Below are 27,206 nucleotides of genomic sequence, written 5' to 3' on the forward strand. Positions count from 1 at the left end.
GTGTGATTGAAATATGATTTGCATTTTTTTTAAAATAATGATGTTTTAAAATATATTACACCAAAATTTGTGTTACTGTCATACATTGCACTGGCCTCATTAGAGATAAGCTATGAGTATTAATTTCTAAGCGTGTCGAAATAATGAAAATAAAAATAGGTGTACCGGTAGCGACATCTTATGGATGTAAGTCCACTTACGAATTTGGTTTGAAACTTAGGTTGGTATTCAAACACACGTGTTGAGCTCCAGCTCGAACTCTGTTCTCTGTGTTTATATTAAGATGTGTATATCTTGTAAAACTTATTTTGGTTAAACGAAATTTTTTGATAAATGAATAACAATAGTCCATCACCTTCAGATTGATTTCCAACGAAATATTAAAAAGCTTTTTTTCAATCTTTTTCATTGATATAATTCCACAATATTTGTAGGCTCTGATGCATATCGTTGCGCACTTTGAAAAAATCAATTTTTTTATAATACTACTCGTTTATAGCATTTTTGAATTTTGTTTAACTCAGATAAAATTTAAACATTTTTTAGCAGACCAGTTTTTAATAGAATTTACATTATAAAATTCAATTAAAAGTTAAAGTACATGCACTGAAATTCGTACATCTTCTACTACATAACATCAATATCAAATTTCTTTTTCTCATATTGAAGGTGGAAACATTTTCTGTCAATCATTCAAACTTCAGATTTGCTTAAGAATATAAGTACTGTTGATATTTTTGAATTATAATCAACAAAAAGATAAAAAACGATTTTTTTTATTCAGAAGAAATTTCAATTTCATCGACGGTTTCAGACCAGATGTATGCATTTGACAATTTTTAGTTTTGATGGATTTCTACAGGGTGACAAAAAAGTCCTGTCACACTTTTTTTGGGGTCGCCTGTAGCCAGATCCCTGCAACGTTACACGATTTGTCTATGTATCGTGTGACCAACATCTTTTGAATATGTGCTCGTGAATCTCGTTTTTAAGCTTTTTTTTCCTCAGATTTAACCTTTTTTGCCTTGAGAGCATAGGAGACGAAAGCTTAAATCTGAGGAAAAAAGCTTAAATCTGTCAAAACGAGGAGAAAAAAGGGGAAATCTGAAAGATGTGCTCCATACGGTTTGAATAGCGTTGCCGCCGTATGCCTGTAGCCTATACGTTGTATCTCTCTGGTGCCATCTACATATATGTCAAATGAAAGGGCTAACTTTGCTGCCCACAGTGGCAGAGTTTCGTTTCTGTGCAATTTGTGTACATTAAGTTGTGAGTGGCAGAGTTGAGAGCAGCTGTTATCGCTGAATATGTGAGAGGGTACAAACCCGGACACTTATTAAACATATTCAAACACCTAAAACCGCTCGTAATCAACCGAAAATTCGTGTACCAGACCATAAATCGATCCTAGAGACCAGAGGCACCGAAGACAAGACACGATCTGGACGACCAAGGTCTGTGAGAACTCCAAGGTTGAAAAAGATTATACGAGACCGGACGTGCGCGCCGCTTGCGACGACTTTCCAAGACGTCTGAAGCTGGTTCGATCAGAGAAAGGTGGTGTAATTCCGAGATATCGTCTGTGAAGTATCTTGATGAGTTACTGAATAAAGCTATGAAAGTCAGATTCTGATTTTCTTCTTATTCTTTCAAATATTGAGATTTTTCTGTGTGACCGGACTTTTTTGTCACCCTGTATGGTCAATTCAACCCAATGATTTCTAGTGGTTTTACCATTATTGGTATAAAATTAAAGAAGTTATGATTGTTTTACTGTAAAATAAATGTTTCATTTAAGTTCTATTAAATAATAAAGAAGGACTTCAGTGTACAGTAGAATAACTAAAATAAGTAAGTGATGAACAAAATATGAAAGAATCTTACGATAGAAATGCATTTTTTGGAAAAAAAAATCAAATTTATCACAGTTACAGACTAGATTCAACCATTGTAAGTAATTATTTCCGAAAAACTATAAAATTCAATTTAAAACAAAGAATTCAAAAGGTTATTGTAATAATATAGTGGGTAAGAAACTGTAGAAGCTAATTTACAGTAATTGTTCCATTTTATTCTTTGATTAAAATGGTAGAATTACAGTGAAATTCCCGGATCGAAAAATCAGGCCAAAATCGGTTGGATTTCGGTCCGTTCAACCCGTGAATCGGTTAGAAATCTGACCAGAAATCCAACCGAATTCGGACGAATTCACTGCTCTGGTGACACAACTTTCCTGACGACGGTAAGTTTTTGCGAGTGAGCTGTCAAAACAACCAAATGGTCAGGAAAATCTAACAGAATTCCAACAGAAACCGGACAGATTTAAACTGACAACTAATATTTTGACAGTAATTGGTCCGGTTACGAATTCAGTCCGATCCGGGTTGGACTAGAAAATAATAAAAATTAAACGTTCAATGAAACTCCAGGCATATAACGATCAATGTATCAAAAGAAAGTAATATGCAAAATTTCAGCTAGATTGAACTGCTGTAGCGATTTGCATCGAGTCTAAAGTGCAAATGGGATTTTAAGACTTTTCACTCAGTAGAAGTATAAAAAGTGATTTCTCATCAAAAATAGTTTTTAGCGGATCGTTATTTTTTCAATACTCATTATTTAATTTTTTTTTCAATGCTTAAATTAAGGCAAACGATTCTACTTTAGGTCACATCACGCTGAGCGTTATAACAAAAATAAGTTATAGTGGTTCCTAGTATTAGCTGATCTTTCAGTTTTTTTAAATTCCCTCCAGTGTTGCCACAATCGAAAAAATCTAAAGATAATAAATTCAAATGGATTCACATATGGATTCCAGATAATTTCAGATAATCTGATCCCGTAGACTGCTGGCAGGATTTAGTTTTTTTTTTAGTTTTAGGATAAGAAGATATTTTTAAGCATTTTTTTTTGTTTTAATAGCTCTGTGACTAATTTGAAATAATTTTGTAATTTTTTCAAAGTTTTCGATGAGATTGTTTAGTTTTCAGTTCAATTTAAAAATATTGTAAGTAAAAACTAAGAGAATTGGCATCTGAAATAGTAAAACACATAAAAATAAATATTTTTTGAATATTTCTAATATCGGATTATTTTTTTTGAAAATTTTTAATAAGCATTTTGACCTATTTTAACTAAATCAAAGTCGAAACTATGTCTTTCATGTTAATACTAAACGATTTAAATAACGATTTGAATTTTTAGTTCCTTTTTTTCATTCCGGGAAAAGAAATATTTGAATTATATCTTGAAATATTGAATCAAAAGAACTATGGCTAAATTGGTTATATTTCTAGCTTGAAACCACATCATTTTTGTAATTTTTGTCATTTTTGTATTTTTGTATTTTTTTTTTTTTTTTGGTCAGTTTTGTCATTTTTGTCATTTTTATCACTTATGTCATTTTTGTAATTTATGACACTTTTGTCATTTATTTTTTCTTTTATGTCAATGAATTTTTGTCTTTTTTTTGTAATTTTTATCAGTTTTGTCATTTTTGTCTTTTTTATCATTTTTTTGCAATTTTTGTCATTTTTGTCATTATTGCCATTTTTAACAAATTTGTAATTTTTGGCATTTTTTTAATTTTTTGTCATGATTGTCAGTTTTGTCAATTATGTAATGTTTTTTTTTTTTTTTATAATTCTTGTCATTTCTGTCATTTTTGTCATTTTTGTTGTTTTCGTCATTTTTGTAATTTTTGTAATTTTCTTAACTTTTTTCATTTTCGTCATTTTTGCAATTTTGGTAATTTTTGTCATTTTTTTCTTTTTTATCATGTTTGTCATTTTTTTGTTTTAAGAATTTTTGCCTTTTTGGCATTTGTATCATTTTTGACATTTTTGTCATTTTTGTCATTTTTGTCAGTTTTGCCATTTTTAACATTTTTGTCATTATTGTAATTTTTGACATTAAATGACATTAAATGACAAAAATGACAAAAACCACAAGAATAACAAAAATTACAAAAATAACAAAAACTATTTTTGTAATTTTTGTAATTCTTGTGATTTTAGTCATTTTTGTCATTTAATGTCATTTTTGTCATTTAATGTCAGTTTTGTCAATTTTGTCATTTTTTTTTTTTTTAAATTTTGTAATTCTTGTCATTTCTGTAATTTTTGTCAGTCTTGTCATTTATGTCATTTTCGTCATTTTTGCAATTTTTGTACTTTTTTTAAACTTTTTTCATCTTCGTCAATTTTGTCATTTTGGTAATTTAAGTGTTTTTTGTCATTTTTGTTATTTTTGTTTTTTTGTCATTTTTATCATATTTATCATTTTTATCACATTTGACATTTTTTTCATATTTGTCATTTTTGTCAGTTTTGTAGTTTCTGTCAGATTTATCATTTTTGTAATTTTCGTCATTTTTGTCATTTTTGTCATTTTTGTCACTTTTGTCATTTTTAAAAGTTCTGTCATTTTTGTCATTTTGGTATTTTATGTATTTTTTGCAATTTTTATCACTTTTGTCTTTTTGGTCAGTTTTGTCAGTTCAGTATTTTTTGTAATTTTTGTCCTTTCTGTCATTTTTTGACATTTTTGTCATTTTTGTCATTTTTGTATTTTTGTCATTTTTATCATTTTAGTAATTTTTAAATTTTTTGTAATTCTTATTAGTTTGGTCTTTTTTGTCAGTTTTGTCAGATTCATTTTTGTCATTTTCATAATTTTGTAATTTTTGTCATTTTTATAATGTTTTTGTTTTTTGTCATTTTTGGCATTTTTTTCATTTTTTGTAATTTTTGTCAGTTTTGTCGATTTTGTATTTTTTTAAATTTTAGTAATTTTGGTCATTTGTGTCATCTTTGTCAGTTTTGTCATATTTGTAATTTTCGTCATTTTTGTAATTTTTGTAATATTCCTAACATTTTTCATCTTTGTCATTTTGGTAATTTTTGAAATTTTTGTCATTTTTGCATTTTTTGGCATTTTTGTCATTTTTGTCATTTTTGTATTTTTTGTATTTTTTTTAATTTTTATCAGTTTTGTCATTTTTGATATTTTTGTAATTTTTGCCATTTTTGTAATTTTTATAATTTTGTAATTTTTGTAATTTTTGTCATTTTCGTCATTTTTGTAATTTTCTTATTTTTTGTCATTTTTGGCATTTTTTTTTATTTTTTGTAATTTTTGTCAGTTTTGTCGATTTTGTAATTTTTTTAATTTTTTAATATTTCTAATTCTGCTCATTCCTGCCATTTTTGTCATTTTTGTAATTTTCGACATTTTTGTAATTTTTGTAATTTTCTTAACATTTTTCATCTTCGTCATTTTTGTAATTTTTGTAATTTTAGTAATTTTTGTCATTTTTTACTTTTTTGGCATTTTTGTGATTTTAGTAATTTTTGTATTTTTTTTGTAATTTTTGTAATTTTTATCATTTTTGACATTTTTGTCATTTGGTCATTTTTGTCATTAATGTCATTTTTATCATTGTTGTAATTTTTGTCAGTTTTGTCATTTTTTGCAATTTTTGTTATTTATGTCAGTTTTGTCATTTTTTTTAATTTTTTTTTATTTTTGTCATATCTGTCATTTTTGTCATTTTTAACATGTTTGTCTTTTTCGTAATTTTTGTAATTTTTGTCATTTTTCGAATTTTTGTCTTTTTTGTCATTTTTGTCGATTTTGTCTGTTTATTTTATTTTTGTAAAGCTTGTCATTTCTGTAATTTTTGTCAGTTTTGTCATTTTCGTCATTTTTGTAATTTTTGTTATTTTCATCTTCGTCATTTTTGTAATTTTGCTTATTTTTTTGATTTTTGAAATTTTTGTCATTTTCGTCATTTTTATCATATTTGTCATTTTTATCACATTTTGTAATTTTTGTCACTTTTGTAATTTTTTACAGTTTTGTCAGTTTTGTCAATTCTGTATTTTTTTGTAATTTTTGTCATTTTTGGCATCTTAGTATTTTTTGTATTTTTGTAATTTTTGTAATTTTTGTAATTTTTATCAGTTTTTTTTTCAGTTTCGCCATTTTTGACAGTGTTCGGGCTCGGCCGAGGGGGTGGGGGTTCGGATTTCGGGGTATTTCTTCCCGTCTCTCGTCGACGGCATCCACCAGCAGCAGGAATGTAAGGTGAGTCGCTTTCGCTAAGCACCAACAGCTGATCACCCGCTCGGGGGGAGATTTTCGTTTGCACTTCTGTGTTCTTCGGTGATAGTTGATCACTATGCAATTAGATTGCATCTATTTTGCCACTTGTCACTCAGCCCGATTTCGGATTTACTTGATTAAAGTCGCTAATTTGAACTTATTGAATTTATTAGGGACGAAGTGAAATTTCGTGCTTCTAATTCAACGTTATATTCTATTCTAAACTAAAATGGCTTACATACTATTGTGTGAACTCTCTCCGCAATTTTCGCTATGTTGCGAGAGAAAGTTGATCTTATGCTAAGGTACGATCACAAATAATGGTGTTATCGAGCAAATGGATTAAAGTGTCAAGTGAACATAGATTAAGACACATATTAAACAACAAGAACATTATTCATGACCGGTGCAGTACCGATCAGAGAGTTTTGTCATTTTTGTCACTTTTTTCATTTGGTTCGTTTCTGTCATTTTTGTAATTTTTTTAATTTTTGAACTTTTTGTTACTTTTGTCATTTTGGTTGTTTTTGTAATTTTGGTAATTTTTCTCATTTTTGTCATTTTTGACATTTTTGTCATTGTAAAAAGTGTTTGAAATATGGAGTGAATATGATCGTGGGTGAATATAATTTGTTTGTGCGTGGGTGGAAATTTTGTGGAGCATCAATTACTGAACGTAAAACTTTCAAAAACAATATTTTATTTCCATTCACATTGACGAGGGAGTCAATTGATAAGACACGTCTCAAAACGATTTTCGTTTTTCAGAGACGTACATTTTGTTAACAACAGTAACTACAAAATTAATATAGTTACGTTTGCCAGTTATAACTGTAACTGATTTGATCAATGACTCATACGGCGATTACGGCGTTTGTTCATAATCACCCACTTAGCCCTATGTAGACCAATCGTGAGATATTATTGATTTTGAGCTCTCCTGACTGTAAAATTACAGGCAAGTATGGTGAAAAGAAATAATTATATGTATTTAAAACTACTCTTGTGTGGACTAAGAATTTTATTATTGAAATGAGAAAACTTTTTCTAGAAAATATGTATATGTAGTTCATATCAGCAAAAAATTAAAGCTGAAGCTGATAAGTGCAGTGTGTCTAATGCCATATCGTTAGCATCTACCACAACTCGTTATTCTCATTTCGTTGGATATTTATAACGTTACAGTACAATTACATCTCAATATGTTTTCCTCTGTTGTTATCACCGAACAGCCAACCAGAGTTATCGATATTGTATAATAAACGATTCCACCACAGATAACCAATAATAAATACCGCAATGGTAAATCACAAGCCATTGCACCGAATACTTTCACCTTCCTTCATCGCAAGTTTACAACAATTCCACGCACTCGGGGCACGTGATTGCAAAAAATGCCTTTTTTCCGAAGTCTCCGAATAGTCTAAAGCGGTTTTACGGTTCATCTCGGATGGTGGGAGCCAAGAAAAATAATCACAAAAACAACAACAAGTCCGTGATCCAAACAGTGAATCGGCACCGAGACGCTGGCGGCGAAAAGATTTCAGCAAATCATCAGACACACAGACAAGAGCACACACACACATACACATCACACCATCTGTCAGTCTGTCGGTTGATCGGCAGCTCGGCAGTCATGTCCACTTCAAAGGAAAAATAAAAACTTAAACCTTTTCAGCCAGTTTACTATACATATAGATACATGGTTAGTAAGCAGTTACCGTTATGATATTCCCATAACGATAAGTGAGTAGCACTTGGGGGCTGTAAATTTGCGTCATTCGCGCACTTGAGCTAAAAAATTATCCTACAACTTTGTCACCCTACCTTTCGGTTTGAAGTTAATATGACCCAAAAGCTTCTGGATGCGAAATCTAAGGAACAGCAAGAGTTGGAAATATAAATTTATTACTTTGTTGAGACCGTAACTTCGTATCTTATTAGACAAAAAAGGTATTAGCGTGGATTGGATTGGTGGCTCAATTAAACAGAAGAAAGAAAAATGATGTTGATTTTTCAGACCAAAATATGGAATTACAAACCTCAAAGTTTATATCTACTCATGTTCGTTTACTACTCGAATTCCTGAAGCACCCCACCGATAGGTAGCTGACTCCAGCTACCAACAAACGGCTACCAGCAAGCAGCATCTTCGAAATCATTCCTTTTCGTTTAACGGTAGCAGAATAAAAGAAATTAAGCGCGGCAAAAACTGTCTTGGACAGCATCTTATCACCATTTAAAACACTCTTGCATCAGCCCTTGAATTGTATAAAACTAAAATCAGAAAAGGTGAAGTGATACCCGCGTAGATGATAATTGTACTTAGCATAAGTTAACAATAAAATTAAAGTTTGATACAGTGCAGTTTAGTTTCCCTAAAATACGTTGGTTTTACTGTGCTGTGAACTGAAAATTGCCCAACAAAAAAATGAACTCTGGACAATAAAATCCCACCCAATAAAATCCTCCCAAACGGAACTCGATTGCAAGTGGACATCCTAAGAACTTACCCAGAACCAGTGCAGCTATCGAACAGTGACTTTAAAAAAATAAAAAAAGACAACAATTCGACTCAGTCTACTGTACATAGAATAATGTAATATTATAGTGGTAAACTAGCAGACCCGGTAAACTTCGTCTTACCATGTTCAACTTGGCGTCCATTTTCTATTTTTCCTAGTTTTCTTCACATTTCCCTTCTTTCCCTTTACTCGAATCGTCCCGCTCAATTCTATCAAAATTAAACCAAAGAATTAAACTCAACGGGTCTTTTAAAATCCAATTTTTGTAACTTGTTCAACAAATAACTCTATGTTGATAATATGTCTGCATAAGAAAAGATTTTTTACTAACCATTTTTAAACAGCTTTTTATTCACCATCCTCATCATTTCCATTATTTCCAAAAAGATTCGCCTGATACTTAAGTTATATACTTTACACATTTCAACTTAAAGTGTTCCCGAACAGCACTTGTCATGGCATTAAATGGCGGTTTTATGTATTGCAAATTCTTTTTTTTATTCAAGCAAAAAATGCAAATGAATTCCTTTGAACTTTAACCCAATGAATCAAAGAAACGATTGGTTTTGAAAAGAGGAAAACATATGTTTAGATATATTCACCCATTATTTAAAGATTTTAATTGAAGCAGTTCTGATTTCAAAATTTCCTGAACATTGTTGGTGGTGATCTGCGATTTCATTAAGGATTATATTATATTTTTAAGATTTAATAAGATTTAATTAAAAAGAAATAATCTGTTCAGGCTTTGATGGTTTCATGAGTTCATTTTGTTTCCTGGAAATCTATATATATAAAAATGAATTTCTGTCTGTCTGTCTGTCTGTCTGTCTGTCTGTCTGTCTGTCTGTCTGTCTGTCTGTCTGTTCCCTATAGACTCGGAAACTACTGAACCGATTTGCGTGAAACTTGGCAGGTGGGGGTATTGGAGGCCGGGGAAGGTTCCTATTATGGTTTGAGACCCCTCCCTCTGTCAATAAGGGAGGGAGGGGCCTCCCAAACAGAAGACAATTTTTTGCATAACTCGAGCACGCATCAAGCAAATGGTATCAAAATTGGCATGGGGTGGTATTTGGGTACGAAAAATATTCCTATGAATATTTGGTACCCCTCTCTCCTCTAAGTGAGGTGATAGGAAGGGGGGAGGGGGGCTACCTTACAATTTTTACCATAACTCGAAAACTAATCAAGATATTGGAACCAAAGTTGGCACGGGAAGGTATTGGGGTACGAAAAATCTTTCAATGATCATTTGAGACCCCTCCCCTTTTTTTGTAGAAACGGGGAGGGGGCCTTTTTACATAACTAAAAAACTAATAAAGCAAATGGAACCAAATTTTACATGGGAGGGTATTTGGATACGAAAAATATGTAAATGATTATTTCAGACCCATCCCTCTTTCCAGTAGGGAGAAATAAAGGGGGGAGGGGCCTCTTTTATAAACTTTTACACAACTCAAAAACTAATTAAGCAAACAGAACCAAATTTGGCATGGGCGGGTATTTGGGAACGTGACATGTTCTAATGATTGTTTGAGAACCCTTCCTTCTTCCAGTGGGGAGAAAGGAAAGAGGGAGGGGAGTTTCATACAATTTTTACATCATAACTCAAAAACTACAATAGCAAATGGAACCAAATTTGGCATGAAACGATATTTGGGGACGAGAAATGTTTCTATGAATATTTGGTATCCTTAACTCCTAACAAAGAGGTGGATGAAAAGGGGGAGGAAAGGTCTCCCTTACAATTTTCAGTATAACTGGAGAGTTGATCGAGCAAATTGAACCATATTTGGCATATGAGGGTATTTGGATTCGAGAAATGTTTCTATCATAAATTGAAGCCCCACCTTTTTTCAGCGGAAAGATATTAAGAGGGAAAGGGGGGCTTCCATACAATTTTTTTGCATAACTCGAGAATTTATCGAGCAAATGAAACCAAATTTGGCATCAAAAGGTATTTGAGTACGAAAAATACTTTTTCTATGTGAAACAATTCCTTTCTTGCAGTAGAATGATAGAATTGGGAATATAGGAAGGGAAGAGGAGGCTTACATTTAACTTTTTTTTTTACAAAATCCGAGAAATGGACAAAACTTAACATGGAAAATCATTTTGGTATGATTCTATGATTATCTGACACACCATCCTCCTTTCACTGAATAGGTACATAGGAGGAGGGATGTGAGCCCAATGCAATAGTATTAGCATAAGTTCTCAATTTATGCTAACAAAGCCAACAAATGGAAACAAATATGGTTACGAGATATCTTTCTACGATTGTTATAGATCCTTACGCTTTACAGTGTAGATAGGGGAAGAAAGGAGAAGGGTCTATATAAATTTTGTTGTAAAGCTTAAAAACTTATCAACCAATGGAACTATATTTGATATAAGAGGATTTTTGGGAACGAAAAAATTAGGTATGATTATTAAAAATCACGACCTCCTTTCAGCGGGGGGTGAAGGTAAGGACAGGCGAAGGGCTCTCTTATCAGTTTTTCAGCATAAATCCAGAACATATCAAGCAAAAACAACCATATTTTATAAGTTAGATTGTTTGCGTACGATTAATTTGAGACCTTTCTTTTTTAGGTCGCGAAGCTTAAAGAAACAGATTTGAATTATCAGATCCTTAACACAAATTTATAGATCAAGATTCAGAATATTAGTTTAAGTTATTTTTGTGTTGCAATTTGAAACTCCAGCTTGCTTATGAATTATGTTATAATTTGATATAAAATAATGCCAACAAAACAATAAAAATTTGATTAAATTCTGAAAATATCATTCGATTTTGAAAGGTGTAGCAAAGCACACCGGGTCAGCTAGTAATCTATATATATAAAAATGAATTTCTGTCTGTCTGTCTGTCTGTTCCCTATAGACTCGGAAACTACTGAACCGATTTGCGTGAAACTTGGCAAGTGAGGGTATTGGAGGCAGGGGAAGGTTCCTATTATGGTTTGAGACCCCTCCCTCTCTCATGAAGGGAGGGAGGGGCCTCCCAAACAAAAGACAATTTTTTGCATAAGTCGAGAACCCATCAAGCAAATGGTATCAAATTTGGCATGGGGTGATATTTGGGAACGAGGAATATTTCTATGAATATTTGGTACCCCACCCTCTTCTCAGTGGGATAATATTTTATTTTTATTTATTTAAGTCTTTGACTGCTGCCATACAGACCGAATATTAAAATTAACTTATGTTTAGATTAAAACTATGTTAAAACTAGGGAACGTTACGTATTGCACATTTAAACATTGATTTGGATACATTGAAGTCAAACAAGTGTGAAACATCGTTGAAGACTTGACAACATCGATTCAGCGGGTGGTTTTGTCCAAAAACTGTTCTGTTTCTAGGTAGCCAAAGGGTGGTTTGATTACGCAAACGGCGGGCTGGGGCGTGCAAACTCAAGCTTTGGAGCAATTGTGGACAGTCTATAGCGTTTGTCAGGATGTCGTATACAAACATTCGCTGCAAATATGTTCTTCTTTGGCCTAGGGACGGTATAGACAAAAGAGCACACCTTTGTGGGTAGGGTGGTAGCCTTACAGGGTCTCTCCATGGCAGTTGACGCAACGCATAACGAAGAAATTTTCTCTGAATTCGTTCGATTCGTTCGATATGGACAGAGTGGTAGGGTGCCCAAACTGGTGCCGCATACTCCAAGACACTTCGCACCAAAGAGCAGATAGGAAAGGGGGGAGGGGGGCTACCTTACAATTTTTCATATAACTCGAAAACTAATCAAGCTAATGGAACAAAATTTGGCATAGGAGGGTAGTGGAATACGAAAAATGGTTCTATGATTATTTCAAACCCCTCCTTCCTTCCATTGGAGATACAGGAAGAAGTGGGGGGGGGCCTTTAACCACTTTTTTATTGCATAGCTTGAAAACTATTCGAGCAAATGAAACCAAATTTGGTTAGGAAGGGTATATGGGTACGATAAACAGTTCTATGAATATTTGGTACCCCTCCCTCCTTCCAGTGAGGATATAGAAAGGGGGGAGGGTGCTATTTTACAATTTTTAGCATAACTGGATAAATAATCAAGCAAATGGCACCCAATTTGACGTGGGAAGGTATATGATTACGATAAATGTTTCTATGATATTTTGAGAACCTTTCGTCCTTCAAGTCGGAAAATCTTAAGGGGGGAGGGTCCTTCCATATAATTTTTACATCCCTCGGGAACTTACTAAGCATATGGAATGAAATTTGGGCTGAGAGGGTATTTGAGCACAGGGAAGGTTTATGTGAATATTTGGTACTACTGCCTCCTTCCAGTGGGGTGATATGAAGGAGAGGTGGAGGGGGGGGGGCTCCTTTACAATTATTCGCATTACTCGAGAACTAATCAAGCAAATGGAAACAACTTTGGCATGGGAAAGCTTTGGCATGAATACGTAAAATGATTATTAGCTTATTTGAGACTTCTTTCTCCTTCAATTGAGAATACAGTTAGGGAAGACGGAAGCTCATATATGTATGATTGTTTTGCATAAACCAAAAACTTATCTAACAAATGGAACAATCATTCAATTTAGCAACTGGGGAAGAATTTGGCATAGGAGTGTATTTGAATACACGGAATGTTCAATCTTGATCCTGTTCTTCCAGGTAGGGGATAGGTAGGAAGAGCGGCTCCGATACAAATTTTATAGCATAACTCGACAACTTATAAATCAATCGAAACCAAATTTGGCATGAGAGGGTATTCGAGCTCAAGATATGTTTTTTCCGGTAGTTTAGCATCACTACCACAAATCAGTGGAACGATATAGAGGGAAAAGAGGGCATTGATAAAATTTGTTTAATATTTCTAAAACTTATCGAGAAAATAGAATTGAATTATCATGGGAGCAAATTTGTGTACAAGCAATGTTTCTTCGATGGTTTGAAAACCCCTTCTCTTGCCAGAGGGGAGATATATAGTAGGGAGAGGGACACCAATTTTTTGAATAACTCGAGAACTTATCGAGAATGGGGCCATATATGACGTGGGATCGTATTTGTATACAAGAAGTGTTTTTCTGATGTTATGAGACCCACCTTCTTTCAATTAGAGTTATAGGAATGGGGGAAATTCGTATGATAATTCGAGAACGAATAGGTAAAATAAATGTCACATGATAGTTTGACAAAGTTTTATATTTATAAAAAAAATATTTTGGCATAAGTTATAAACTTTTTAAGCAAAGAAATTCAGAGTCATAAAAAGGATTAAAACACGGATTTAAAAAAAATAATTAAGATTTCAAAATAAAAAATTTGCAAATTCATTTTGAAAAAAAATTTAATGATATTGAAATTGAACTTAAAATTTTGTGCAAATAAATAACAAGTTAAATAACTCGGTACCACAAGTTTCAAAATTTTTTGAAGGTGTAGCAAAGCACACCGGGTCAGCTAGTTATCATATAAACAAAACCTTAATAAAAATTGTGTGTCTTTTTTACTGTAAAACTTAATTTTCAAAAATGAAACACCGGTCAAATCCTAATCACCACAGTTCAACTTTCGTATTACCTGAAAAAAGTTATATTTTCAAAAAAAAAATTAGTTATGTTGACAAAAAGAAATATCGAAGTATACATTAGTCCCATTTATTGGGGCAAGTAAAAACACCTAGGTCTTTTTCAGATGCGTCAGTGAAAAGGCTTTAAAATGAATTTAAATGTTTTATCAACTTTCATTGCCATATCCTAAGTTTTTCTCAGGAATAAATTAATGCTTGGTACTTCAATTTAACTGAATGCTGTTCAACCAAAAGACCTTGATTTACAAAGATCTTTATAATAATTTTGAATATCCGCATCAGATTCAACACTCTGGATATCCATTCTGGTCATTTTGGAGATAAAATTCTTAAATTGTAGATGTTTCATAGCTAAAGGGCGCGTTTTCACTTATTCCACCTAAGAAATTACAGGAATTAATATAATTTTGAACACTTTCAGGTCATATTAATAGTTCATCATAAAAATCTGCTGCCCCTGGAATATCAATCACAAAAAAACTATTCAACAAAAAAGTGAATCAAAAGTCTCTTATATATAGCCAAAATATGTAAAACAAAAACACACTTTTCATGTTGAGTTTATACTTGAATTGTGTGTAAACAAACAGTAAACGTGTAAGCAGTTTTTTTGGTGAATAATTTTAAAAAAAGAGTTAAGTTTATTTAATCAAATTTTTTTTTGGGCCCAACAATTTTGAGATGAAGAAATAATGTATACATTTTTTGTAAAAGTTGATAGTTTGCACTTGCTCTAGTCAACTTTCTTAATTGAAAATTCTTCCAAAAAATGCATATCCTCACTTATTGTTATAAAAAGTAGATTATTTTATTGATAACTTCAATTTACGTTTGCAAAAAATCAAATCGTTCATTCGGCCTTTAAAAACTTCAATCCTATCTAATCTATTTCAAAAAACAGACTCTTGTTGAGAGGACGAATGACCAAGTTGGTTAAAATCCTCTATAAATAAACAAAATAGAACAGAATAGACTCTTGTTCAGTTAATGTGTCTTGCGTTCTAGGCGTTTTTGATTATACGAAATTGAATGTAAAGCTTCCCAATTTCTTATTTTCAAACATTCCCATAGTCTCATAACATTATTTCATATTTATCTTTACCAAATTCATATTTTTTGGCCAACAATTTACTACTTAAATTAACACGCATTAAAAATTTTAATATTTGAAATCGTTTATATGGTTTTAATTCGATCGATAAAATATCAATCCGTGTCTCATCTAGGCGTCATTTATTACCATGTGCTGTGTACAAATAAGCAAAAAAAAACACATCTATATTGCATATCGCCCCCACGTGCATAAGAAATGTAGGTACGTGGTACCTGCCACCCGATCGCTCAAGAGATGTTGCCCTCGCTGAGTCGTTTTCTCGCTGCATCGTCGAAGTTAGCTCTTTCTGCGCTCCAGAAGATGACTTACTTGTCATTGGCGACTTCAATATGCCCGGTTTGAAGTGGTGCTCTCACCATGGTAGCTCTCTGTATCCGGACCCTGCCTGCTCTACTTTTTCGGCGCCTTCAAACATCATATTGGACTCCTTGAGTACAGCGACCTTGCGCCAGATTAACGGCGTGGTGAATGAATACGGTCGTACGCTGGACCTTTGCTTTGCCAATGATGGATCTCGTTTACCGTTCATCGAACTCGCTCCTGCACCGCTAGTTAAAGTAGTCCCACATCACCCTGCTCTACTGGCATCACTTGAAATAACTAGGCCGATCGCTACAGTAGGAAAACCAGCGACCTTCTACCTCGACTTCAAAAACGCCAACTTCGATGACATCTCTCACATTCTGGCAACTATCGACTGGGTATCTGAGCTTGATCTGTCAAATCCTAACGCCGCTGCTGATACCTTCTCACACATTCTGAATTACGTCATCGATCGCCACGTTCCAAAACGCTCTAGCAGCGGAAATACGCGAATCCCCTGGATCACGACTGAACTGCGACAACTGAAGACTGCTAAAAGGTGTGCTCTTCGAAATTACAAGAAGCAAAAATCATCCTACACTAAGGATATATACCGTAAACTTAACTCCGTTTATAAAAAAGCCAGCGAACGTTGTTACCATAACTACCTACGTCGCGTACAACGTAACCTCTTGCCCAAAATCTTGCCCAAAATCTTTTTGGAAACACGTAAAGAGTCAGCGTAAGGAACCTGGTATACCTTCAACCATGTTTTTGGACGACATCACGGCGAACTCTGATCGTGGTATCTGCGATCTCTTCGCCCAAAAATTTTCCAGTATCTTCACTTCAGCTTCAACATCCCCAGAACATTTAGCTAGTGCTGTCAGGAACGTTTCGCCAGTGGGCTTTTCAATAAATGGTTTTGAAATCGAGGAGGCAGTCATCTCTAAAGCAGCAGCGAAGCTCAAGAATTGCTTTTCTACGGGTCCGGACGGGATACCAGCTGCTTTTTTGAAAAGTTTCATGCCTGTTTTGCTGACCCCTATTCGGCTCATTTTTCAAGCTTCGCTTGATAGAGCCATCTTCCCTCTACTATGGAAGGAAGCTTACATGTTCCCGGTTCATAAAAAAGGAGATAGGAGAGATATTAACAATTACCGTGGAATCTCTGCAATGTCAATTTAACCTCTTCGCTGATTGGTGCGACCTTAACTGTCTGCCATTAAACCGCAACAAATGTGCAGTCATCAGCTTTTCTCGTAAGCGGCAACCTTTAATCGCGGAGTACTTCCTAGGAGACGGACCCATCTCACGTGTGAACCACGTTAACGATCTTGGCGTAATCTTAGATCAGCGCTTGGAATTCAAGGCACACACCAACTACGTGATTGACAAAGCATCCAGAAGTCTCGGTTTCATTTTTAGAGTGGCGAAGGACTTCAAGGATGTGTATTGCCTGAAAAGCCTATACTGCAGCATCGTTCGTTCCATCCTTGAATACGCATCAGCTGTCTGGTGTCCCTACTACCAGAACGGTGTCGATCGGCTCGAGGCTATCCAGCGGCGATTCTTGCGATACGCCCTTAGACACCTTAACTGGCAAGACCCTTTTCGCTTACCTAGCTACGAAAATCGATGCCGCCTCATAGATATCGATACTCTTCAAGCTCGCAGACAAGCAACACGTGCCTCATTCGTCGCCGACCTCCTGTCATCGCGAATCGACTGTCCCACGCTACTGGAGGCTATTCCGCTTAGTGTACGACCCCGTGGTCTTAGAAATCTGGATCTTCAGTTGTACATTCCCCTTCGAATGAACAATTACGGAGCTAACAGCGCCCTTATCGGCGCAATGAGATCGTTCAACCGTTTCTCGGCGCATTTTGACTTCGACATTTCGAGGGATGTTTTCCGAAGAAAAGTGATACGGGCCTTGAGAACCCCATAGTTAGACTTAATGTTATGTTTTTAATTTTAAGTAATCATTAGGATCAACATGTGATCCGTTGATAAGAAATAAATAACAAATAACAAATAACATGTAGAATTTGCTGAAAAATTCAAAGTTTTTTAATGATCTCAAAGTTTTTCGCTAAGAATGTTCTTTAAATTTCTGATTAACTTATATCGAAAATTTAAAGTTGAATTCTCCAAAACTGTTAAAGTTATCGCGAAGGTGTGCTTTTAGTTGACATTTCGACCTGAGGAAAATGATTAAACGAAACACAATCTATTGACAAGAAGCAACCACAGGTCTAGCAACAGCGAATTGAAATCTCTCCTGAAACATATCAGCTTGGGTAGTTAGGGAAAAAGCGCATGCTAAACAAATCTACTGCCAATCTTTGTTCAACTCATCGAACCAATGAAAATTATCAAACCAATTACCGGAGATAAAGAGCTTTCCATATATGAACTCAAACTTAAAAAAAACTATCAACTAGCCTCCACAATTAACAGTCAACGTAATACAAGCCAATTCCACACCTTGATACCTAACACTTCGTCATTTGAGACCTGCCATTGAAAATGTTAAATTCTGATGGTAAAGGATCTGGATACAAATAGGAGTCCGGGACCAGATGGAGTTACGGCAAACTTTTTAGAAAGACGCCACCGGATTTTCCCAGCCATTATGAGGGATGTCCCAAGTAATCATAAGCATTAAAGTTTGGCATTTTTATAGCATCATACCAGCATTCAGATGCTAAATTGCATTATATCAGCATATGAAAAGGTGATACGGTCAAAATTTGGTCAAAGGAAAAGGCGTGTAAATCGGTGAAATCGTTTTTTTAAAAAATCAAATTAAATTTCTTTTTCATGTTTAATTAGTATAAAATTCTGGAAAAATATTCAGTTAGGCTTCCGCTTTTCCAAATCCAAATTGCCGGGCCTTACGTTTAACCCCTGCCATCAGATTTTGTACAGCCACCTTGTCCACCTTCTTCGCCGCAGAAAGCCAGTTTGCCTTGAACTGCTGCTCGTCCTTAGCAGTTTTTTTGGTCTTCTTTAGGTTCCGCTTGACAATAGCCCAGTATTTCTCAATTGGGCGGAGCTCTGGCCTGTTGGGAGGGTTCTTGTCCTTGGGAACCACCTGCACGTTGTTGGCGGCGTACCACTCCATGGCCTTTTTACCGTAATGGCAAGATGCCAAATCCGGCCAAAACAGTACGGAACAACCGTGTTTCTTAAGGAAAGGCAGCAGACCTTTATTCAAACACTCTTTCACGTAAATTTCTTCTCTTCTTCTACCTTTCCCCTTCCTTTTGCCGTATAAAACTCCTGTCCCGGAAGCTGCTTGTAGTCGGCTTTGACGTAGGTTTCGTCGTCCATTACCACGCAGTCAACCTTCGTCAGCATCGTCGTGTACAGCCTCCGGAATCGCGCTTTGGCCGTCGTATTTTGTTTATCATCGCGATTTGGAGTCACTACCTTCTTGTAAGTCGATAGTCCGGCTCGTTTTTTTGCTCGATGCACGTTTGCAGACGATACACCCAGCTTATTTGCGGCATCTCGGAGAGAGAGGTTAAAGGGTTTCGCTTGAAACTACTGGCAATTCTCTTTGTCATCTCAGCGGCTTCCGGTTTTCGATTTCACCCCGATCCAGACTTCCTTGCTGTCGACAAACGTTCCCCGAACACTTTAATTACATTTGTAACGGTTGATTTGGCAACTTTTAGCGATTTTGCCAGCTTTGCGTGCGAGTAGCTCGGATTTTCACGATGTGCGAGCAAAATTTTGATACGCTGCTCTTCTTCCTTGGACGGGATTTTGACAACTGAAGAGTGAATTCCAAAATCAAAATAGGAGCAACATTCTACACACACACACCTTCAAAATGAGGGGTGTTCAGGTTTTTCAAATGCAAAATTGAAAGAAATACGCAAGTTGATATTGACCAAATTTTGACCGTATCACCCTTTAAGTGCATGCTGCCTTTTAACAGCACTTCAAGTGGTAATGCTGCATTATATCAGATTTATACCACTCTATTCAAATGCAATTAGCATTTTATCAGCTTTGCCCAATGCCAATTAATGGCAACATAGCTCTAATTCAGAGAAACAAATGCTAGGCAAAGAATCACACAGGCAGTTTAAAAGCTGTCGATAACACAAAACCCTAGCTCACATTCTTTCAACATCTGTTCGTTTTTTCTACCCAAGCGCTCTAGCTTTGACCTGTCCAACTATCAGATTCATATTCTTTCTCATTGAAAATTCTACTTAGTTTCTATAAAATTTACCGAAACGCCAATTCAGACTAAAATAAATCTAATTTCAGCGGCCATTAAAATTAGAAAACAAATGCTTAACTTCCTTAGCATTAAATTGGCATCACACCAGCTTTCTGAAATGCTTTTGAGCACTATGTCAACATTATATTAGCATTATATCAAAGCACATTAGCTTTGATCGATGTTGAATAAGTGCTAGTTAAGGGCACCGGTTGCAAGAAATTTTATTAAAATCTCAAGTAACCATGAGCACTAAAGCTTTGCATTTTTTTTAGCTTTATGCCAGCATTCAAGTGCTAAATTACACTATATCAGCACATCAAGTGCAATTTTGCATTATAACAGCCATTCGAGTGCTATGCTGCATCATATAAGAATTATACCACTCTTTGAAAATGCAACTAGCATTTTATCAGCTTTGCACAGTGCTTTTGAAATGCAACATAGCTCTAAATCAGATTAATATAAAATAAGCTTTCTTTTTAAAGCATTAAAATGACATCACACAAGTTTGCTTCAATGCTTTTTAGCACTATGTAAGCACTACAGTGGCATTAGGAAAAAGCACATTAGCATTGATTGATGCTGAATTAATGCTTATTTAGGGCACCGGTTGCTGGAAATTTGACTCAAATAGGACTTTTTTCAAAGATTTCATGCGGACCTGATAGGTCCACAAGCAGAGTCACTAAAAAAATGATCGAGCCATAGATGTCATGAGTTCGATTCCAGGTCATCTTCAGCCGAAAAATGAAAAAAAAAAATTATGAAGGAAATTCTCCTTAATATGCAAAAGCGAATATCAACAAAATACTAATTCAGTATCATGGCAGAAAAATGAAGCCAAACAAAAATCGAAAAAAAATGTTTCCTGCATGGTCGTACTTCATTTGAACGCCATTTGCATTTTCCCAGCATTTTGTCCACCAACGCTATAGCTTCAACCAATGCTAATACTGTGCTTTTATAGGGTTTTACCAGTTTCTGCACTAAAACAGCAGTTAATTTCATCTGAGAGCTAATATGATGCGCAGAATTAAGCTCTATAGCTGACGTTCAAGTAGAATTATGGCTACTTGAGGTGTTTAATGCAGCTATCGAAACTGGTTGTTTGCCCGCTCACCTTAGGACAGCAAAGGTTATACCAATTTATAAGGAAGGTTAGCAGATCGGAAGTTAACAATTACATGCCAATATCGATGTTATCTGTCATAAGGAAAGTTATTGAGCAAATGTTGGCCACTAGATTGTTAACCTTCCTAAATCGACATCACATTTTCACAATCATCAATACGGCTCCCGAAGTGGATCCAGCACGCTCACCTTTGCCTGCGAACTTATTGATGAGATAACAAACGCTATGGATGTTAAAAATTCCGTAGTACTTTACTTTACGTACTTTACTTAGACCTCAAGAAAGTGTTCGATACAATTGATCACACGGTTTTATTGGACAAACTAAATGTGTACGGCATCAGGGGAGCAGCAAAAAGGCTTCTGAAAAGCTGACTCGTCGATCGCAATCAATATGTGGATTCCAACAACTTTACCAATCGGTGTTCCACAAGGCAGCAACTTGGGTCCACTGTTGTTCTTGATTTATATCAATACCCTACCAAAACTTGAGCTTCAGGAAAAATCTCGCATTTTCGCGAACGACACTTCAATTCTGTTTGTGTGTCAATGATAATGCAGAACAAATAACCCGTAACATGAGAATTGATCTGAAGACATCGAGAGAATGTTTGTCTGAGAATCTATTTTCGCTCAACCTCCCTTAAAAATAAATTTCACCCTATTTAGAGCAGCGCGCTCGAATACAGCTCCGATTATCCCGAATCTGGTCGACGACTCAACAAACAACGCATTATAAATATTTGGGCTTAACTATTGATGATAAGCTCAATTGAACATAAAAAAGATTAAGTGTAAAATACTTGCGGATTGTTCTTGAGGATTAGAAAGCTGTTGCCCTACCAAACAAATGATAACTATGTGTCATGCCTTCGTGCAATCGAAATTGCCATATGGGAAAGTGCATCTAAAACCAAATTGAAGCAACTACAAACTATCCAAAATAGATGCTTGAAAATAGTTTACAGTAGACCACGACTGCGAAAATTATCTTGGCTTTTGGATTTGCATGGCATGTAGCCAAAATTTCAAAGTTTATATGGAAAAAAGGAGAGTTCAATAGACACTAATTCCTTCAAGATGTATTGAGCACTTGAAGTTTCACAGAACAAGTTTATAGAAAAAAATAACGTAAGCTTTTAAAAGGCTTTATGAAAAATAATAATAATAAAAATAATCATTTGTCTGATACTCAATACAGACTTTTTTCAACTATATCCCAAAATAGCGCTGATAATAATTTAATTTTCGTTTTGCAAATATGTACTAACTTTTTTTTAGGAAGCACGAGCTTCCTAATAGTTGGGAAGAGTAAGGTAATTTTTGCTACCATTTAATTTTGCTCCACTTCAATTTTACTGAAACTTTTCAAGGGCAAAATTAGTAAAGTTTACTCAATGTTATTAAAAAATGGAGAAACACATCAGTCATTCAAATAGTTAAAAGAGCTTAACACAAACTGAGTTAAGAAGATGGTAATGTCGGTCATATTTGTCGTTTTTATCATTTCTGTCAATTTTATCAGTTACTTTTGTCAATTTAGTCATTTTTGTTATTTATGTAATTTTTGTAAGTTTTGTAGTCTTTGTCATTTTTGAAATTTTTATAATACGTTTTTGTCATTTTGGAAATTTTTAAAATATTTGTACTTTTAGTAGACTTTGCCATTTGTGATTTTTTTTTTTGCTGTTTTGACATTTGTTTTTTTTTTTTTGTTTTTAATTTTTTAATTTTGTTTTATTATTTTGCTTTTCATTTTTCAATTTTTGTCAATTTTTGCAATTTTATTAATTTTTTTTGTCATTATGTCATTTTTGTGTTGTTTTTTTCTTGTCGTTTTTATAAATATGTAATTTTTGGCGTTATTTTTTTTTTCGCCACTCTTAATTTGTAATTTGTAATTTTGTAATTTATTGATTATCAACTTCAACGTAGCCTGTTAGTTACAATTAACTTTATAGTCAGGTTAAGGAAAACAATTCTTGAAAATCACGAATAGCCTCATAGGTGTAAAGTGTCACTAATAAAGGAAAAAAAAATTCTTGAAAATATTCTACTTATTGAGTGTTAATAATTAAAAGAAAAACAAACTATATTATCAACTAAACTCGATTCAAGGCCGTTTTGAAAGCAGTCAATGAACTAGCCTGCCTTGTCGATAAAGGCAGGGAGTTCCAGCATGAAGCGCCGTAGATCAGGACACTTTTTCTGGATGTCGTAGTATGCTGTGGTATAATAAAGCATTTGGCTCGATCATTTCTTCCACGTTGTAAATGGTTGAGGAGATATGTTGGCAGGCATTCGTTGTATCCTTGTCGCATAAAACAACATATGCGTCTGTGATAGTAGTCCAGGAGATCGCAACCAAGGATACGTTTTCTGGCGACCTCTGTAGTTTCCCTCCGTCTCAGGCTGTACACAAATCTTGCGGCTGATTTGAAGCACCTAAGCAGTTGGTCTTTTCTGGCTGCTGATAAACCCGGAATGTAAACTACATCGCAATACAGGAACATAGGGATGATGACAGCTTGGACTAGCTTCAACCGAATCGGGACCGTGAGGACGGGTTGGAACTTTCGGAAAGTTCTGAGGGTTTGGAAAACTCTTATCATTTTTGTCGTTGTTGTTTTTTTTTTTCATCTTTGTTAATTTCGTCATTTTCGTCCTTTTTTAAACTTCTGCATTTTTTTGTTTTTTTTTTCGTTTCTGTAATTTTTCCGCTTTTGTGGTTTTTGTCATTTGATTCATTTTTGTAAATTTTGTTATTTTTGTCACTGTTGCCATTTTTATCATTTTTGTTCTTTTTCCATTTTTATCATTTGGTAATTCAGATTCTACAGACAGATTTAGAACTCAGCTGTCAATATCGAAAAACAGAACTAAACATGAATAGGATGTGTGTTTCTTCAGGTGTTTCATTATTTTAACAATTGTAACACCACATTTGTGTCAATTGATCGAAACCGAATAAACAAAACGTCCGGCTGTCAGCAGCAGACGAAGAACCGCACAATAAAAACTAATGCAACAACTGTCAATCGGTTCAATGATAGAATGCAATTATGTATTGCATTGGCAACTGACTTGCTCCAATGCAGAGGAACGAGCAACAGTCTAGGGTAGGTGTACCAAATGTTAGTCTTCTAGATTTATTGAAGAACGCAATTCATGGATTCAAATGACTAGTTGATTTTGAATTCTGAATTCAAAATTCTAAATTTGAAACTGTTTAGGAACCTGTTTCTGATACGATCATTTACCCTTGTCTATTTTGTTGGCAGAGACAAAACAGAATTTTGTTAGACCACCATGTAGGTGTGCACTTGAAAAGTGAAACCGAAATTTTATGCGGCAAATTTGTTGGATGCACACAAAACCAACCGAGATAATTAGGGAAATTATATAAGGGCGTATGTTGATATATTTTTTAGGGTTCTGATTGATTCCAGTTTTAGCTATACGTGAATAAATAATCTTGTCAATTGAAGTTAAACAATCTGAAGATACTCACTAAACTAGGATGAGTGTGGTAAGAATGTTGACGATCAGGCCGACGATCGTGATCAGATTCGGTGCCAGCCAGAGGGGTACTTTGGACACGAGCCAGCACCACCAGGGCTGCAGGAAGGGATCCAGCAGGCTAACGTTGACGCAGTTGTACTTGTGATCGCCGAGCTTCTTGAGCTGCGATTGCTGCAGCAGCTTGTTCTTGTAGAAATAGGTCATCTTGGTGGCTCCGCGATTAGCACCGAGAACAGATAAACCCCCTTTAGCGCAAAAACACTACTCTTTTGTTGCGATCCGTTCCGAAGTCGGAAATGCCTCACTTGCTTCGAGATAATTTCGCTCTCATTCAATCACAAACCGACAGAAATAACTTGTTCCATGCCACCGCTACTATTAAGTAATTATTGGCTTTTTCCCGACAATATTAATTCTGCGATGCCTGGCTAACAACAGCCGATGATGGTTGAGGGTAAAAAATTTCACCTTTACGTGATTCACACTCGGACAAACCGACCGAAAAGGAAACGCGAAAGCCAACCACCAACAAAAGAAAGAAACGAAAAAATGAACCAGGGGCCTTTTCCGGAACACTCTCGAACAAGAAACAACACCCTTCGAGGGGCCAATTCTCACCAGACCTTGATGGCTTCCGCCAAATTCTTTCACAAAGCACTTCCGGAACTCTCGATCTCCGGTTTCCGCAATGAATCAAAGGATTTTCTACTCCGGATCAAGCGACGAGGCACAAAATTCCGAAAAACTTTACTAGAGCAACGCAATCACCGCGACGTTAAAGCAGCTTTTGACATGCCACCACCAGGCGAGTGAAGAAAAATCAGGCGATGCTCGCCTCGAGTCGCGGTGTTTTGATGACGATGACGATGATGATGGGAGAACTGTCAGTTTGAAGGGTCGGCCACTGAACTGAAACTGACACGTTGGAGATGATTGAAGGGGTTCTACCGCGGGAGTCGAGCAAAATTAGATCATCTGTTGAGCTATTAGAATGAAGATTCGAAATTACAAAAAAAACTATTGGTCGACGACTGACAATTTACCAATCATTTTGGCATTTGTGTCATTGTAATTGTCGAGTCGAGCGTCCTGCTTACTGAACCGTCCAGCAAGGCTCACTAAAACTAACTGCCTTAGGCTGATGTCATGCTGAAGCAACTAGCAACGCGACCTACAACGCAACGTTCACACGACTAACCAGCTCTCATTTGATCTCCATGGAAATCGCGCAGACCTGTCATACTGGTCGCTTTGTGTAGCGCGACCAATCTGATGCCAATGTGTTTAGTAGCGCGACTAGTAGGAAATCCAATAAGAACATTGTTTTTTCTCGATTTGAAGCAGTGATTCCGGGTTTTAAGCACAATAGTACGAAGATCTGTCCGAACTTGTGATAATAAACTAAAAACAATCTTAATCGGCAAGAAAATTTTCATGAATTCTTAGTTCCGGCAAAAAAACAAGGAATTTTGTCGGTTCAAATTTCGGCATTCTTGCAATCCGGGTCGTGATTTGATGAGTTTTTGAAGGCTCCGGAAAGAAAGGAGACGATTCAAAGCATTATCAGATGTAGAGAAGTGATGATTTGTAGGGAATTTCAAAGTGACAGGTCGCGCCAGCATGACATACCAATGCAATGCAACGCAATCTTATTGGGACGTTGCGTTGCGTTGCGTTGCTAGTTGTTTCAGCATGACATCAGCCTTAGGTTTGTGCATTTCTCCCCCTCGTTTATTCCGTGAAGATGTATTGGTGCAGTTTCTCTTTTATAGGCGATGGGCGCGCTCGCAGTCCCAGTATACGATTTCTCGTTTGTTAAACAGAGAGAGAAATAGCCTTCACTCCAATTTCACTCCGATTAGCTGTCATTCTTATGGAAACCTGTGTAAGAGTAAAGAGCAGGCTTTATTCTTTTTAGCAGGCCCAATCCCAATTCTCTCTAAGGGGTGATTTTCTATAAGACCGTTTCAACATTGAATAATCAACCACTCTACAGTAATAAAACAATTACTACGTCTCTTAACAATTAATTTTTTATAGATAATCAATATTTTTGTTAATGCCAAATCAACAATAGTTCCTTTTTAAAACATCCAATAGTAATTATTAAACTAGTAAAAAAAACAAATAAAAGTAAATCAGGGGCGTGTGTTTAATCGAATCTAAAAAACCGACCATATCATTATAGAGAATGACCGACAACTTACAGAAATGACGAAAATAAAAACACGAAAAAATTACTTAAAGAAATCAAGAACGACAAAAAAAGAAAATAAACAAAAATGAAAAAAAAACAATTATAGAAATTAATAATGACAATTATTTAAAATGAAAACGACAAAAGTGATGAAAAGTACAAATTCAAAAAAATACAAAAATGACACAAACGAAATAACGACAAAAAAGAAAAAAATAACACAAAATGAAAAAAATGACGACCATCACAAAAACAAAAAAAAAATTACAAAAATTACAAAAATCCCAAAAGAACAAAACTTTGAAAAATGACAAAAATAACAAAAAAAAAAACAAAAGAAACAAAAACAACAAAAATAACGAATATTATATAAATGACAAAATTGACAAAAATGACAAAAATGACAAAAATGACAAAAATGACAAAAATGACAAAAATGACAAAAATGACAAAAATGACAAAAATGACAAAAATGACAAAAATGACAAAAATGACAAAAATGACAAAAATGA

General features: G+C 34.9%; 1 protein-coding gene across 6 annotated transcripts in view; it reads right to left on the reverse strand.

The window, feature by feature from the left end:
- The window catches only part of LOC129749680 (cholinephosphotransferase 1), a 74,548-nt gene extending 49,227 nt beyond the window's left edge, over positions 1 to 25,321 (reverse strand). For 3 of the 6 annotated variants that reach the window (XM_055744723.1, XM_055744726.1, XM_055744727.1), the window contains exon 1: positions 24,487 to 25,321. In XM_055744723.1, the coding sequence (XP_055600698.1) occupies positions 24,487 to 24,701 (215 nt within the window). In that variant the 5' untranslated portion in view covers positions 24,702 to 25,321. The remainder of the gene's footprint in view (positions 1 to 24,486) is intronic. The other 3 variants (XM_055744725.1, XM_055744722.1, XM_055744724.1) reach the window with 3 other exon arrangements.
- Positions 25,322 to 27,206: the final 1,885 nt, after the last annotated feature.

Source organism: Uranotaenia lowii, chromosome 2, assembly GCF_029784155.1.
Source record: "Uranotaenia lowii strain MFRU-FL chromosome 2, ASM2978415v1, whole genome shotgun sequence".
Lineage (NCBI taxonomy): Eukaryota > Metazoa > Arthropoda > Insecta > Diptera > Culicidae > Uranotaenia > Uranotaenia lowii.